This window comes from Vipera ursinii (assembly GCF_947247035.1).
Source record: "Vipera ursinii genome assembly, chromosome: 1".
NCBI lineage: Eukaryota > Metazoa > Chordata > Lepidosauria > Squamata > Viperidae > Vipera > Vipera ursinii.
The window spans coordinates 73,999,022-74,016,034 of record NC_139512.1 but is presented as its reverse complement, the minus strand read 5'-3'; the positions used below and the strand labels follow the sequence as shown (position 1 = coordinate 74,016,034).

At 43.4% G+C, this 17,013-nt stretch overlaps 2 protein-coding genes across 2 annotated transcripts in view; both read left to right on the top strand.

Annotated features, from left to right (window-relative positions):
• NDUFS3 (NADH:ubiquinone oxidoreductase core subunit S3) overlaps nt 1–1,602 on the top strand; it is a 16,449-nt gene extending 14,847 nt beyond the window's left edge. Inside the window, exons 6-7 of the mRNA XM_083349045.1 lie at nt 230–349; nt 1,354–1,602. Of these exons, the coding sequence (XP_083205171.1) occupies nt 230–349; nt 1,354–1,527 (294 nt within the window). The 3' untranslated portion in view covers nt 1,528–1,602. The remainder of the gene's footprint in view (nt 1–229; nt 350–1,353) is intronic.
• On the top strand, nt 1,496–17,013 carry FAM180B (family with sequence similarity 180 member B). The gene is made up of 4 exons (XM_083349044.1): nt 1,496–1,579; nt 8,143–8,395; nt 14,425–14,492; nt 16,056–17,013. Exons 1-4 carry the CDS (start codon nt 1,547–1,549, stop codon nt 16,503–16,505), a joined length of 804 nt encoding a protein of 267 aa, XP_083205170.1. The 5' UTR covers nt 1,496–1,546; the 3' UTR covers nt 16,506–17,013.

Here is a 17,013-nt window from a genome sequence, read left to right as displayed (position 1 = left end):
ATATAAATTTGATAAATAAATACAACGACTGATACTTTCCTAATTCTCAAGCATTTGTTAATTTAAGTTCCAGTTGGTTCTATTAGCTGCCTACATTCCTAGCAATGAGTAGCTAATATTTCATGTTTGGGAAATCATAATCCAGGTTAGAGAAATCAGACTAATCAACTGCAGTCTGTAAAGTCAACATATACTGAGCTGTTCACTTACCTCATTTCTGTTTTTCTAGGTCTGGGATATGTTTGGAGTATTCTTTGCCAACCACCCAGATCTGAGGCGAATCCTTACAGATTATGGTTTTGAAGGTCATCCTTTCAGGAAAGATTTTCCCCTTTCTGGATACGTGGAGGTATGAATTACATAAAGAATTACAAAGTCATTTCACAACAGACCGAGCATCCATGATAGGACTTTTTTATTTTGAGGAATAGAAAACCGGGCTGTTGTGAGGGAGATAGGAGAACAATCAAGATATGGCTAATCCAGGAGTGGGAAGTGTATAATATTTGATGAATTCTGGCATCCGTCATTGTCCATCTGGGTTGGAGGTGGCTGAATGGTCACAGCAATATTTGCACCGCCAGAGAGGGCCTCTTCCTTCACCAATTCTCTACTCAAAAGCAGAGCCAGCAAACTGGATTTGAGGAGAAAGTGGCCTTCCCCATATATAGACTCTGTCATCACCCGTATAACAAACATCTTGCAGGCAAATTCAGGGTATAAAATGCAACCGTGAAATCATTTCCCAAAGGAACTTTGAGCAAATCAGTCCGTCTCATCAGCTTCCTTCATCTTCCTGAACACTGCACTGAGCTGCTGGCTCCTGGTCTTCTGTACCTGTTCAGTCCTAATTGTTATAAACAAAGAGGAGCCCATCTGATCCTGCATTGCAGAGGCCACCCAGAGGCATTCAAGAAGCTCACAGATATACAAAGGAGATGACAGTCTTCTTCTGTTGCTGTTGTCTGGTAGCTATTGGAAGTATACAGCTGTGATTGGCCAATTAGGAAATAGTTTCAAGACAAATTGCCTTGAAAAACCAGATTTTCTATGTGCTTGCACAGGTTCTAGTCATACTCCACTTTTGATTGAGGTTACAAATGAGCATTCATTGGTGGGCTTGTGAAACAGGATCAAGAATGAAGGTCTGGAGTAGCATCCCCTTAAAAGACAGTGGCGGGAGGTTTTATTGGCAAAGATGACATTTTAGTATTGAATAACAATCCACTGCACGTCTGAAGGGAAAAATGACTTGCAAAAAAAATTCAAATGCCTCTTGTAACCACCCTGGATAGTCTATTCCCCCCACACACACACACACACTTCATTTTAACATTATTTCTCCATTATTAGGTCAGATATGACGATGAGGTGAAGCGAGTAGTCGCAGAGCCGTTGGAATTGGCTCAAGAGTTCCGCAAATTTGATCTGAACAGTCCTTGGGAGGCTTTCCCCGCCTATCGCCAGGCTCCCCAGACCTTGAAGATAGAACCAGGAGAGAAGAAAGGAGATGGGAAGCAACAGTGAGAAGGGGAGAGTGAGGTGAATGGATACATTTGCCATCTCTCTGCCCAATTATGTATTTATATATATATATATATATATATAATAAAAAAGTAAATAAAACTCGATGTGAAGTTTTTGCTTATCTCATGCATGGGAGAAATTGAGCTTTCAGATTGGTTGTGAAATTGAAAAAAATATGATCTATAAAGTGAAACGAATTGCTAATTGGGTGTTGGCGCAAGAGTTAGAATGCAGTACTGCAGGCTAATTCTGCTGACTGCCTGGAGTTCGATTCTGCTGGCTCAAGGTTGACTTAGCCTTACATCCTTCTGAGGTTGGTAAAATGAGGACCCAGGTTGTTGGGGGCAATATGCTGACTCTGTAAACTGCTTAGACAGGGCTGTGAAGCACTATGAAGATATATATATATGTGTGTGTGTGTGTGTGTGTGTGTGTGTGAGTGTGTTTGTGTCTAAGTGCTATTGGCTATTGCTGTTGCTAAGACAGCCTGTCAATCATTGGCTTTGTGGGAGAGGCTGATGGGTTCCAGGCGGGGATGTGTGGGGGAATAAAGGAGGGGAGAGACAATGAAAGGAGTTAAAGGAAAATGAGCATATAATGAGTGGTGAGCTGAGCTTCTGTTTGGGAGAGCAAAAACTCCTGGTAATGAATGGGTGAGAAGATCTTCAAGGCTTCGTAACCATTCCATCATTCACAAGTGTATTCACACACACTATTTTGATTTATGTTTTCACACATCAAAATGAAAAGCTGTCAGGAGCATCTATAGGTAGAAAGTTGGGAACCTATATCATAGAACTGGACTGTCGGGACTGTGTGTCATTCTGAATTATAGCTATAATGATGCAGCCACCATTACTCAGAACATTAATCAGAAAAAGCCTTCCCGGGATTTCAGTGTCTGTTACTGTGGAATATGGGAAGTCATGAGTGAGATGCTTGCCATCTGCCAGCATATATACGCTTTTTCAATGTGCAAGAGATTCCAAGCTTGAAATAGTTGCTCCAAAAGCTTCAGGTTGGGAACAGAATCTCATGGCTTGACAGCATTGCCTTATACTTTGTTTACACTGTTTTGAGAGTTTTGAGAACTTTAAATCTTGTAACTTCTTTTGTAAATTGCAATAAGCTTGGTTCTTAGTATTCTTTTTCAGCAAAGCCAGAAAAATAAGAGGAGCTAGTTCTATCTAGGCTGCTATTAGCAAAGAATAGAGTGAGAAGATCAAATGGGAAAAAATAACTGCTTATTTAACTTAAAGACAGATGTTGGCTGGGTTCTAATCATCGGCTCGCCTGACGCAAGCAGGGAGTTATATCTGCAATTTTGGATGACCAGCCCAAACATAGCCACTATTAAAGACTGATCTTGGCTGCCAGCCAGCTATTGCAACTTGTGATTGATGTGTGCAATGAATTGCCCTGGCCCTGAATGTTGCTAATAATGTTCTTCTAGTTTTTAGCTTGTAACTTGTAAAATGGAACATATACCTGATTTTGTTGATGTGCTTTGAATATGTATACTAAAATGTCAAGGCCATATTACTTTTTTGTCTGCTTGTTGAGTATTGGTGCCAGATTGTCAAGTATAGAATTGTGTCTATAATTCTGCACTAGGAAGAGAAAAACAGCTTGAAGTCAATAGTCAAGTTATTTTTTTTTCTTTTCTTTCTTGCTGCTGTCCATGGACTCTGTTCAGGTGCGGCCGGCGTCAACTTCCCTCCATCCAGTGCGCTCCCACAGAGAGGGCCTCCTCAGGGTGCCGTCGATCAAAGAATGCCGATTGGTGACCCCCAGGGGGAGAGCGTTCTCTGTGGGCGTGCCAGACCTTTGGAACCGTTTACCGGTTGAGCTCCGGATGGCCCCCGACCTTCGCTCCTTCCGGCGCGATCTCAAAACATTCTTTTTTGAACAAGCTGGCCTGGTCTGACGGGATGGGGTTGGGTTTTTAAAACTAGTTTTAACTTTAATATGTATTGATTTTATGGGCATGATGTTTAATGGCTTTTTAATTTTTGTATTCGATTTTTATTGTGTATTGCCCTGTTCACCGCCCTGAGTCCTTCGGGAGAAGGGCGGTATAGAAATCAAATTATTAAATTAAATTAAATTAAATAATGCCACATTCATTCTTTGCTGGAGTTTCTGTGAATGTTTATGCAAGCAGACTGGGAAACGTGTTCTTAAAGCTTTGCTTCCATTGTCTCCTATGAAAATGTAAAAATTGCATATAAAAAAACCCCAATCACCTCTTTTGCTATTTTTTTCCCTTTTAAGCCCGATGGCAAGGTCTTGATTACCATCCTTTCTGCTATATAGATTTGGATTGAAAAACAAAAGAACAGTTGGTTTGCTTTCTTCATTCTAGCTGTTCCACACTTGAAATGTTTCAAATTTTCTTCCATGTGGAACACAGGAGAGAATATTTCAAATTTTGTTTATTTGGAACACGTCCAGTTCAAAACATTCTGATCAGAGTATTTTGCATGTAGTGAGTTTAGAAAGTTACACCAAAAGAAGGATGTTATGATAAAGTTGTGGCGAATTGAACTGGAAGCTGAAAAGTTCTGCAAGCAAAGTATTTAACTTGACTTCAAATAATTAAAAATGTTCCTTACCGCTGGGATTTGGAGCCCAGAACAGCATCTGGAATACAGATGTTTTAAGTTACATTAATATTTAATGCACATTAAATGTTAGAAATCTGCAGCAGCATGTGAAATTTCTAGAAACAACAGAAGCCATGCCAAGTTCAGGGCAAAAAGTGCAGCAACTTAAGGTGACTGGATGTGGAAATAATCAATGAGCTTTGTTTCTTAAGAGATTGGGGTGCATGAATCTTCCTCAATCTCTTTCTCCTTTTGTAGATGATGTGAAACAGAGGCTTGCTTCCCCATCATTTTGGTCTCCAGATGTGGTAGAAGAAAATTATGTGGCTCCCTTAATTCCTTCTGTCTTGAGCAACAGTGGCTATAATTTAATGTATCTGGACTGATTATGGTTGGGAAAGGAGAACACTTGAATGTTTTGTAGTATGTTTGCAATTGAAGCAGATTTCCCTCCCTACTACTCTCATCAGTGGTGAAAGCAATAAAGAGAAAGATAATAAATAATAATAATAATTAATAATAATTAATAATTAAGAAGAAGAAGAAGAAGAAGAAGAAGAAGAAGAAGAAGAAGAAGAAGAAGAAGTAGTTGTTGTTGTTGGAAGGGACCTTGGAGGTCATCTAGTCCAACCCCCTGCTCAGGCAGGAAACCCTATACCCTTTCAGACAAATGGCTGTCCAGTCTCTTCTTAAAAACTTCCAGTGTTGGAGCATTCACCACTTCTGGAGGCAGGTTGTTCCACTGGTTAATTGTTCTAACTGTCAGGAAGTTTCTCCTTAATTCTAGGTTGCTTCTCTCCTTGCCAATTTCCATCCGTTGCTTCTTGTCCTGCTTTCAGGTGCTTTGGAGAATAGCTTGACTCCCTCTTCTTTGTGGCAGCCCCTGAGATATTGGAACACTGCTATCATGTCACCCCTCACCCTTCTCTTCATTAAACTACACATACCCAATTCCAGCAACCGTTCCCTATATGTTTTAGCCTCCAGTCCCCCAATCATCTTTGTTGCTCTTCTCTGTACTCTTTCTAGAGTCTCGACATCTTTTTTACATCGTGGTGACCAAAACTGGATGCAGTATTCCAGGTATATCAACAGTTCTCCTCAACCAGTACAGGGGTGAATGGAATATTGTCTGACTCTCTTTAGCTGATTAGAAAATTTGAAAGGCTTGATGTTTGAGGGATGGTGCTGTTGCTTTAATCATTGTATTATATACCCCCTGGTATATATTTTAGTGGAAAGATTGTAGTAAAGTAAGCTGTTTCAACTCTAGTGGGAAAATCATAATCCCTGTGCTAGGCAATCTTTTTTCCCCCAGAAATGTTAAAATCAGCAAAGATGCTTATGGAATTATTTTATTTTTTTATTTTTTATTTTTATTACATTTATATCCCGCCCTTCTCCGAAGACTCAGGGCGGCTTACAAGCTTAGCAGTAGCCTTCATTCTATGTATATGCCTGCTTGTTAGGGCTTTCACACACACCCCAAGCGGCATTATTACAAAGTCAGCTTAACTGCCCCCAACAAACTGGGTCCTCATTTTACCTACCTCGGAAGGATGGAAGGCTGAGTCAACCTTGAGCCTGGTGGGACTCGAACCTGCACTAATTGCAGGCAGCTGGTGTTACTTAAGGAGGCATTAGCATACTTGTGTTTTCTAATGAAAACACAAGTATGCTAATGCCTCCTTAAGTAACACCAGCATACTTGTGTTTTCTAATGCTAAGCAAAGGAAGATTTGGGCAGGTGGGAAAAATCCCATTTCGTCCCCTTTGAACACTTCTAGCCTATATAGAATCACAACTGGTTAACACCATGATGGAAGAAGCAAGACTGGCTATGCCCTGAGGCCACACCTGGCTTTAAATGGCCTGCTAAGATCCATAACCCAAAAGGAATAGGTAGGGCCATACTTGAACTTGATGTTTAAAATTAATTAAAATGAAACAATATTACTTTCAATAACACATTTAATAATTTCCCCCCTCAAGCCCACATTTTGGTAACAACTTTGGAAGTTGGAGGAGGTCATTACAAATCTTTTGAGAGCCCCATGAGACCCTGGAGTCTCTATGTTTGCATCTCATTTCTATTGAAAGGGCTATGGCTATGTGGTTCATCTTGTAGCTACCAAGTCTTAGTGGAGTCATGGTGAACTTTTTGTCCTCAGCGTGTCACAAATTTGAAAAATGACTAACTTGATTTTGTTGGCGTGTGCCTCAGGATCTGTTGTGTGATGCTTACCTTCGGACAGTGTTCTCCTGTTGACAGCCAGAAGGCCTATGGCCTACTTGAGGCTGCTTCAGTCACACGAGGCCTTTGTTTTTGTTCCTGCTGGCTCAGGAATTCTGGGAGTTGAAGTCCACGAGTCATAAAAGTCAAGGTTGCCTACCCCTGGTTTAAGAGAATGCTCTTCTGTGGCCTTCGAAAACCATGCAGTATTAATGGGGCAAAATTGCCCAGAAATTGCCTTATGGGGGAGATGGGCAGCATATAAATTAAATAAATATTTTTGATTTAATAAATAAATAAAATTAGGCCCCACTTTTTATCAAGTGGAATTCATTCTGTAACTGCCTTAGTCCATCTTCCACCAGTTCTTGCTATGTGACCAGCCCATTTCCATTTCCACTTGGTGAAAAGCATCTAGAAATGAGACCTAAAAGAAGGTGGATTGATGACATCAGCAAGTATTATGGGCCCAATTGGCAAAAGAAAGCTCAAGATCGTGTTGGAAGAAACCTTCATCCTGCAGTGGATAGATCAATGGCTAGGATGATAATAGCAATAGCAATAGACTTATATACTGCTTCACAGTGCTTTACAGCCCTCTCTAAGTGGTTTACAGAGGCAGCATATTGCCCGCAACAGTCTGCGTCTTCATTTTACCGACCTTGGAAGGATGGAAGGTTGAGTCAACGTTGAGCCGGTGAGACTCAAACTGCCAACCTGCCGGCAGCCGGGAATCAGCATTCTAACCACTGTACCACCAGGACTCATGATGATGCAACACTTTTGTGTGATTTTTGGAGACTCCAGAGGCTGTGCAAGGACATTCTTGCATGGCATCCTCAGCCTCTGAAAATCACACAAGAACTGGGCATGCTTTTGAGAATCGTTGTTGAGTGTTGGCGAATGCTGGCATGTCAGCCAAAACATCATGGTGTGTCTCCTTTGACGTGTGACATAGATTCACCATCACTGTCCTAGAACATACCTTTCATTCTTTCAGTCACTCCAGCTGCAGAAACACAAGGCTTCAATGTCTCGTAATCCTGTTCTGCTGAAATAATAATAATAATAATAATAATAATAATAATAATAATAATAATAATAATAATATAATTGCCAGTCAATTTGAGTGTTCCGTTGACTGAGTTTCATGTTTTATGAGTAAAAGTTTTATATAATCATCATCATCATCATCATCAACAACAACAACTGCTACCCAGATGGTTTCTGAAACTTTATGTAGGATGTACTCACAAAGAATATCCAGCTTCTTTCATGTGTGGCAGTAGTCCGGCTGATGTTAGAAGATGGTGGGGAGGGCTGTGTTATGTGACTAGGTTTCCTTGAGGGACACGGCTCTGGATTTGGAGAGAAGTGACTTTCCAGTGAAATATGTGTGCTGGATCCACCCTCCCATGGTATGTAAGGATTGGTCTTCTGTTAAACTGCTGGAAAGCAAATGTTAAAAGTAATGGTTTAAACACAGCAATGCAAGCTGTTGCCTGTCTTGAAGGGAAGCATCTTGGCTTTTGAAAAGGGGCTTGTTATGACTCTGTTTTAAATATTTAATACGAACTCTTAAGTTTCTAAAGCATGCACTTTGCTTTAAGAGCAAAAAAACTAGTGTCCTTTCCATTAAAAAAAAAGTCAGAAACTTAAAATGAAATGCCAGAAATAAAATAAGGAACAGCCTGGTGCTCCAAGTGGGAAATAAATGGGACTTGTGTTGGCAGACAGCTCTTGAGCATTTGCACTGTGATGGAAACTACCTTTTAGGAACAGAAGTCAACTGCAAACTCTTCCCAGCGCTGGAACAGAAGCAAAGAAACTATTCCAGCAGTGGCCTCTGGGATTGAAAAGAGGGGGAAAGAATTTGCAGTAAACAGAATTATCTTCACCCAATTTGTATGGCCGCAGAAGGGGACAAAGATTCTTTTCGACATGGCTCAAAATCTCCAGCTTCATTTCAGGCCTTCTGTCTGGGCAGTTCTGCTTCTCTTTGTGATTGCTGGATCCCAGAGCCAGACAGGTAGGTTGTTTGTTTGTTTGTTTATAAAATTTATTGGCCACCCATCTTGCCACAGGGTAATTCTGGGTGGCTTACCATATTAAAAGATAAAACTATACAAAAACCTGAAAAATATAAATCGAATACTGTAAAGATCCAAATACTGAGCCTCAATTAAAACACGGCGACGGAGGGGGAAGGATAAGAAGGGGAGGGCTGTTATTAATCTATCAGCCACCCCCAGTGTGAATCCCCTCCATTGGAGCACCAAGCCAGTTGGCAGAGCCAGGTCTTGTAAGTTCTTGCGGAAGGTCAGGAAAATTGGAACCAACCTCACTCCGGGAGGCAAGATGTTCCGAAGGGCTGGTGCCAATGGCAGAGAAGGCTCTTCTCCTGGGCCCCACTAGCCGGATTCCAATGGGGCCCACAGCATGCCTCCTCTGCTGGCACTAAATTAATTAACTTAATTAATTACACTAATTTAGAACTGAAGATAGAACTTAGAACTTATTTTCCTGTTTAAGATATTAGATTTCCTGTTTAAGTTCTAGAATAAACATGGGCAGATTTTTCCTTGAAAGAAACATTTCTTATAAACTGAGAATATTTATTCATTTATTTAGATTTTTATGGCCGCTTCTGGGCAGAGTACATTATAAAACAAAAACAGAACGATAAAACAAAAGCAGAATGATTTATCTCCATGTATAACTCCATGTATAACTGAGAGTTATCCTAGCAGCGATGATGCTTCCTGTGCTGCCTCGGACCGCTTGTGTTGGCAACGGCGTCTTTGGACCGCTTCAATGGAGCAACAGGCGGTCTTTATACCACCTTTGGACCGCTCTAACGGCAGTGACGCTTTTAGACCATTTCGCCCATTTTGGCCCGTCTACTCTTCTGCCTGAATATATAATTTTGTCTGCCTCCCCCTCTCCCCTTTGGATTTGGTCGGTCCTGGGTATCAGCCATGGTGGGAGAGTGGCTGACTTTTACATCTGCAGCCCCATAGAGGTGGGAGCTCTATGGGGCATGCCTACCCAGAGTATATCTTTGACCATCCCCAGGTACAGAGTTGCAACTTGCCGTGAGAGGGCGGGGGTGACCTGTTTACTGGGGCACCCAGCTAAGTGGCAGTGCAGCTGGGTGTGGATCCAGATATTTTCTTTTCCGGCCTTCGACCCTCCTATGGACTTGATCATCTCCAGGACTACCTATTCTGGACTTGCTGGACTAACATGCGACAATATACTAGCACGGACTTGCTCGCCCTCAGGGGTGCCCCCCTCGCCTGGGTGCGACCCGCCTCTTTAAATTCTAACCTCGATGAAGGGCCCGAGTTCTGGGTCTCTGAGAGATGGCTGGGTAGGGGTAGGGGCCGTCAACATAAATGTAACAAGAGGCCCCTGATTTTGTTTTTATCAAAATTTTTTACGGGGTTGGGGAGGGGGGTGGGTGATAGGGGTTGTTTGGCTTTGGGGGGCGGCCAATCAACCATAGTTCAGGCCAGACTTGGGTCTGACCGCGCGGGGGGAGAACGAGGGGTCGTTGTCTCCGGGGCTCATGAGCGGGTCGTGGGATTACCAATTCCCACGACGGGGAATGGCAGCAGGCGGATAGACAGGGGGCCATATCGTTACCGGGAGCGCCGTCTCCGCTATTTGCAAGCGGTGGGGCGCTCCGACCCTCTGCTTCTTTCCCGAGGTTCCGGGAGCGAGGATGTGCAGCCTCCTGAGCTCCGGCTGGTGTACCTGAATGCCAGGTCCGTGGTCAGCAAAGCTCCCCTTATTAGGGATTTAGTTGAGGGTGAGCATGCGGACCTGGCTTGCATCACGGAGACTTGGTTGGGGCCAGAGGGTGGGGTCCCTTTGGTTGATCTTTGCCCACCAGGCTTCCGGGTGCTACACCAGCCTCGAGCTCAGGGTAGGGGTGGGGGAGTGGCGGTGATCGTTAGGGAGACCTTATGTCCGCGGGAGACCACCGTTCCTCAGATAGTCGGGTGTGAGTCTCTCTTTATGAGATTTGGCTCTGGGGCGCAGTTGGGCTTGCTGCTCGTGTACATTTCGCCTAGTCGCGTAGCGGCAGCCCTGCCCGAGCTGCTCGATGTCCTCTCAGGGTTGGTGGTTGAGTTCCCCAAACTTATAGTTTTGGGAGACGTCAACCTACCATCCCTGGGAGGTTTATCTGAGCTTGCTCGGGAGTTCATGGCTTCCATGACGGCCATGGACCTGACGCAGGTAATTTCTGAGCCAACTCATGAGGGAGGCCACACCCTTGACCTGATTTTCTTATCTGGACGGTGGTTGGATGATCTTGGTGGGGGCTTTCCACTTACTATGCCCCTGTCATGGACCGATCATCACCTCCTGCGGCTGGTCTTCCATTTTGCCACCCCTCGCCGTGGAGGTACGGAGCCAACTAGATGGTACCGCCCCAGACGCCTAATGGATCCTGAGAGATTCCAAGCGGCGCTGGGGTCTCCACCTGCCTCCATTGCTCACAGCTCGGCGGATGCCTTAGTGGAAGCCTGGGAAAGGGCAGCCACTGAGGCACTCGACCGGGTTGTACCCTTGCGGCCCCTGACCCGGCGCAGATCCCAGCGAGCTCCATGGTTCTCCGCGGAGCTCCGGGAGATGAAGCGGCGGAAACGGGGCCTAGAGAGCTGCTGGAGGTCCAGCCGATCTGAACCCGACCGATTGCGGTTAAGAACCTATATTAGGTCTTATCTCGCTGCGATGAGGGAGGCGAGGTGTAATTACTTCTCTACCCTCATCGCGTCCGCAGACAATCGCCCGGCCGCCTTGTTTAGGGTGACTCGCTCCCTTCTTAATCAGGAGGTGAGGGAGGATCCCTTGCAGGGTCGTGCCGAGGAGTTTGGTCAACATCTGTTGGATAAAATCGCTCGGATTCGGACCGGTTTGGACTCCAGCTGGGCAGAGTCTGACGATCAGGACACGGGCGGTCTTGTCAATGTTATCTGGGAGGAGTTCGACTCTGTGACCCCTGATGAAGTGGACAGGATTGTGGGGAAGCTGAGTTCCACCACATGCTTATTGGACCCGTGCCCTTCTTGGCTGGTTTACGCAGCTAGGGAGAGGACACGAGGCTGGCTCCAGGCGGTTATATCTGCTTCTTTGAGTGAGGGTTATTTCCCCACCGTCTTGAAGGAGGCGGTGGTGAGACCTCTCCTCAAGAAGCCTGCCTTGGACCCAGCTGTATTGAACAACTTCCGTCCAGTCTCCAACCTTCGCTTTCTTGCGAAGGTTGTTGAGAGTGTGGTGGCGCATCAGCTCCCTCTGGTCCTGGATGAAGCGGATTATCTGGACCCTTACCAATCGGGTTTCAGGCCCGGGCACAGCACGGAGACGGCATTGGTCGCTCTGGTGAATGATCTCTGGAGGGCTCGGGATAGGGGGTATTCCTCTGTCCTAGTCCTATTAGACCTCTCGGCGGCTTTTGATACCATCGACCATGGTATCCTGCTGCAGCGTCTCAGGGGATTGGGAGTGGGAGGCACGGTTTTTCAGTGGTTCTCCTCCTATCTCCTGGGACGCTCGCAGTCGGTGTTGGCAGGGGGGCAGAGGTCGACCCCTAGGACTCTCGCTTGTGGAGTTCCTCAGGGGTCGGTCCTCTCGCCTCTCCTGTTCAACATCTATATGAAGCCGCTGGGTGAGATCATTCGTGGTTTTGGAGTTGGGTATCATCAATATGCTGATGATACCCAACTTTTTATTTCGACCCCAAACCACCCCAGTGATGCCCTCGCTGTGATGTCCCGTTGCCTGGAGGCGGTTCGGGTCTGGATGGGGAGGAACAGACTTCAACTCAACCCTGACAAGACTGAGTGGCTGTACATTCCGGCTTCCCGAGACACCTGGGATGTTCCACCTCTTTCTATGGGGGGTGAGCTTTTACCCCCTGTGGATAGGGCTCGCAACTTGGGAGTCCTCCTAGATTCACGACTCACTTTGGAGGATCACATAGTGGCCGTGACTAGGGGGGCTTTTGCCCAGGTTCGCCTGGTGCGCCAGTTGCGGCCCTATCTGGATCGGGAGGCCTTGTGTACGGTCACTCATGCGCTCGTGACCTCTCGCCTAGACTACTGTAACGCTCTCTACATGGGACTTCCCTTGAAGACTACTCGGAGGCTCCAACTGGTACAGAATGCGGCCGCGAGAGTTGTCTTGGGAGTTTCCCGGTACTCCCATGTTACACCTTTGCTCCGTGAGCTGCATTGGTTGCCAGTTGTCTTCCGGGTAAGGTTCAAGGTTTTGGTTATGATCTTTAAGTCCCTACATGGCATGGGTCCGCGATACCTCGAGGACCACCTGCTGCCAGCGTCGACTCCCCTCCGCCCTGTGCGCGCCCACAGAGAGGGCCTCCTCAGGGTGCCTCCTGTCAAGGAATGTCGACTGGTGGCCCCCAGGGGGAGGGCCTTCTCTGTGGGTGCTCCGGCGTTATGGAATCAACTGCCGGTCGAGCTCCGGATGGCATCAGACCTCCGATCCTTCCGTCGCGGGTTGAAGACCCATTTATTTGAACTAGCGGGTCTGGCCTGATGGGGGTACTTGGGTTTTTTATTGGTTTGTTTTAGTATTCTGGTTTTAACTTGGGCATTAATTTAATTATTTTTTAATGTTTGTATTGGTGTTTATATTTATGCCCTGTGAACCGCCCTGAGTCCCTTTGGGAGAAGGGCGGTATAAAAATCTCAATAAATTAAATTAAATTAAATTAAATTAATAGTTTCTGTTTGGCTGCTGCTCTCTTTTTAAAATCACATCAGAATTGTGGTTCACTTCCTTTTCAAAAATAAAGAATGTTGAATTATTGTAGAGAATATGATTTCATTATAAATGGGTTATGGAATGTGAAACAGTTATACCTGGGACAGATGAAGATGATAATGTAAGAAACTCTAAAGATTAGTCATTTTCGCTCTTAGAGGCAAAGAAATACTTACCAGTGACAACTTTCTTTTTAAAAGTCATGGTAGGCTGCCTGAGATGATAGCTATCAGGACCTAATCAGTGTCATTTTATCAGAATATATAAAACATAGCCTTTGAGCCTCAAAAGTTATGCATTAGGAAAAAACACATGGTTCTCCAAACCAAATGTCACTCAACATTAGAAACATCTGTCTTTAATCCAAGAGCCTGTAACTCCCTCTGGAAGGAAGTATAGATTTCTTCAAAAAGAATTGCATGATTTAGTTATTAAATGGTAACCATTGCTGAAGTTAATGAATTTAGAATGAAATCTGGATCACCATACAGTATTTTTCTATAAGCAGTCAAAGAAATACAACAATTTATATTTCTTGTATATATACTGCTCAAAAAAATAAAGGGAACACAAGATAAGACATCCTACTATTAAATACAGTTAATACACTTAAATACACTTAAACAACACAATGTACTGTATTTAATAGTAGGATGTCTTATCTTGTGTTCCCTTTATTTTTTTGAGCAGTATGTTTATTAGCTTCACCTAGCAGCTTCCAAGGAGAATGTAAGAAATAATTTTGCTCCGTCAGCAGTTGTGTAGTTAATTCTCCACTTTAAACTCCTAATTCTAAAATGAGTGTTGTGACGGTGAGTAGAGGATTAATGGAGATAATGTTGTCTCAGAAACATTTGTCTGTCTGTTCTAGTGATGCACAGGGCGAAAAGGATAAGGCCAAGACTTTGCCTTTGTTAGAACTGCTCAGATTCCAATCATCTTATTTATATTTTGCTTAAAATAGACAATCCCAGAGCTCTAAGGATTGTAATAATTGCACCAAAGCATCAGATAAAGCAACTGCCAGCCAATGAAGCTTCCATACTTTTGTGATGCTACTCACAACTTAGATGTTAATACTTCTTTTAGTTTGTAGGTTCTCATAGGGTAACTAGCTGTGAATAGGAGTGATCTGGGACCTTGGTGAATTATAACATTGCTTTAAAAGCAAATCAGAAATCACTGCCAATGTGAAGGCAATTGGTCAAAGGATATCTCTTAATCCATGAAATCAAAATGTATTTTTATTTATTTATTTTCTAGATGAGCAATTTCACCTTAAGAACCTGACAGATAAAGATACTGAAGAGAATACTGAGATCATATTAGAGGTAATGAAAGCAAAATCCATCTCTTTAGCAGAAGAATGAGGAAATGCAGTACTGTTCTCCAATGTGGGATTATTGCTCCTTATTATTCTCTGGTGTTTATGGATTTTTGCCTGCAAATTGTTTGCTGCTATCATTGGATTATCAAGTTTATATTCATTACTATTCAAATGATTCTTCTTCATATCCTATCTGCAAGATGTGATAGGGTTCTTTAACAGAAATCATTTTGCTTGACAGCACTGGGTTTATTTAAACTTTGTATGGCTAGGGTTATCAAATTAACTTTTATTTAAATTAAGGGACTTAAGTTTCAGATGAAATAACTTCCAAAACATTAGCAGAGGTCTCTCCAGCTTTATTCCACATTAGATCCAGGTTCATAAATAGTGCAGTTGGCAGATCACAGACCTGTGCTGTTAGATGGGTTGATAGGTGACTAAAACCTCTCCACCCCTCATTGAAAGCATCACAATACTTGGAACACACACACATTCTCCACCTTAAGGAGAGTGGCCAATGCTTGCTTTTGTTGCCAGCAAGTAATGCCTGGTATGAAGAGAAACAAAGGTAAAGAAATCCCACCCATCCCTTTTGTTAATTTGTTCTGCCAGCTCAAGGACTGGTGAAATTAACTTTTATGGCTGTGACCTGTAACACTCTTTTAGCAAAGAGCCAGGAGATGGCATCCTGGAGATAATTCTGCACATTAGGTTGCTTCTGAAGGGGAATAATCTGAAGGGGTAGATAATGCCTCCCAACCTTGGTCTTTACATAGCTTTTTTTTTTAAAAAAAATCTATATTTATTAAATTATATGCTGTCTATCTCCCTGTCATTGGGAGCCTTGGTGGAGCAGTGGGCTGATGCCTCCTTAAGTAACACCAGCTGCCTGCAATTAGTGCAGGTTCGCGTCCCACCAGGCTCAAGGTTGACTCAGCCTTCCATCCTTCCAAGGTAGGTAAAATGAGGACCCAGATTGTTGGGGCAATTAAGCTGACTTTGTAATAATGCCGCTTGGGGTATGTGTGAAAGCCCTAATAAGCAGGCATATACATAGAATGAAGGCTACTGCTAAGCTTGTAAGCCGCCCTGAGTCTTCGGAGAAGGGTGGGATATAAATGGAATTAAAATAAAAAAAATTATTATTTTGTTTTGATAATTACTGTAAATGAGGGGATACATATATAAAATGTTCCTTAACAGGCAATTAATTTAATTTAATAATTTAATAATTTAATTTGTATACTGCCCTTCTCCCGGAGGACTCAGGGCGGTGAACAGGGCAATACATAATAAAAATAGAATACAAAAATTAAAAAGCCATTAAACCTTATGCCCATTAAGTATTCAGTTTTAACCACATTGGTTTTAGTGTTGCCTAATCCTGTTAGCAGTTTTCATGCTTCAGAACAATGAGCTTCACTTGGCATGGTTTTGTTCAGTGTGATATCTGAATGCAGGCTGTAAGTTAGATAGTTGTTCAGCACTGAATATCACCCAAGCTCAAATTTAGAGACTTGGAAAAGGTCTCTGCTACTCCCTCATACTTCCTCTTTTTTTTCAGTTACTTTGGGGAGGAATTGAAATTACGGCAAACGAGACCATCAAGATAGAAGATGAAGAATTGGCCTCTCTGCGTCCTGCAAAGCGCTTACTCTGGCTCTTTCAGCATAAAGTTCCCAAAAATCCATCAGGAATTGAAGAATACCTGGATCACTTCTCTCAGTCCGACACCCCTATCACTCCAGAGGAATTTGAGCAGCTTGTTTTCACTACCTTCTTTACTGCTTACCAGATTCGGATTGTCCAAGGCCTGGATAAAAATCTGTGGATCAACCTTTTCTCTCAACTGGTCAGTGAAATCCTACGGGAGCTCTGCAAACAATTCTGTCCTCAGGAACTGACTGATTCTGTTCAACATTTAGCCTCCAGGCCTTGGCAAGAAATGCCTGTCTATGTCAGTGCATTGAAGAAATTGTATCAGCCCAGCTTCGTTATGACTCAGGGAAACTGATTTTCATGCATAAAGGGCCAAACTTCTTTCACCCCATAATATGCACACTAAAATTCAGAAATAATGTACATTTCAAGTTTTTTTTTATCTCTGTAGCATTATCCTGAGACTCCGCATGGACCAAAGTAGCAATCTTCCTGCTTTGTTTTCCCAGGTTCAGTCCTTTGTTCTTGAATGTATCTAATTTAGGGGAACCTTTCCCAATGACCTTGAGATATACTATAATTTACAACTCCCAGTCATAACTAGTATGATAAAGAATCCTGGGACTTATAGCCCTGACAATATGGGGTAATGCCAAGTTAGAGAAGGCTGATCCAGGAGCCTGAACACGGCTCTCCCTCTTTTTCTAAGGTGTCCTATTCAGAGATTATTTTTATGCTACTTTTTTACTTTTTCCGCTGGGGAGGCCTCTGCTGTTGGCTAGGATTGGGTTTCAATGAAATCAGGACTATATGTCCCTCCATGCTAACTGCTGTTAGAGAACACAAATTATCTTCTCATGTAG

Excerpts from the sequence above, each read along its gene's own strand:
- FAM180B (XM_083349044.1), top strand. The coding sequence starts at position 1,547 with ATGGATACATTTGCCATCTCTCTGCCCAATTAT. Across the intron at positions 1,580-8,142 it reads CCATCTCTCTGCCCAATTAT|GAACAGAAGTCAACTGCAAA; the intron begins GTATTTATATAT and ends ACTACCTTTTAG. Across the intron at positions 8,396-14,424 it reads TGGATCCCAGAGCCAGACAG|ATGAGCAATTTCACCTTAAG; the intron begins GTAGGTTGTTTG and ends TTTATTTTCTAG.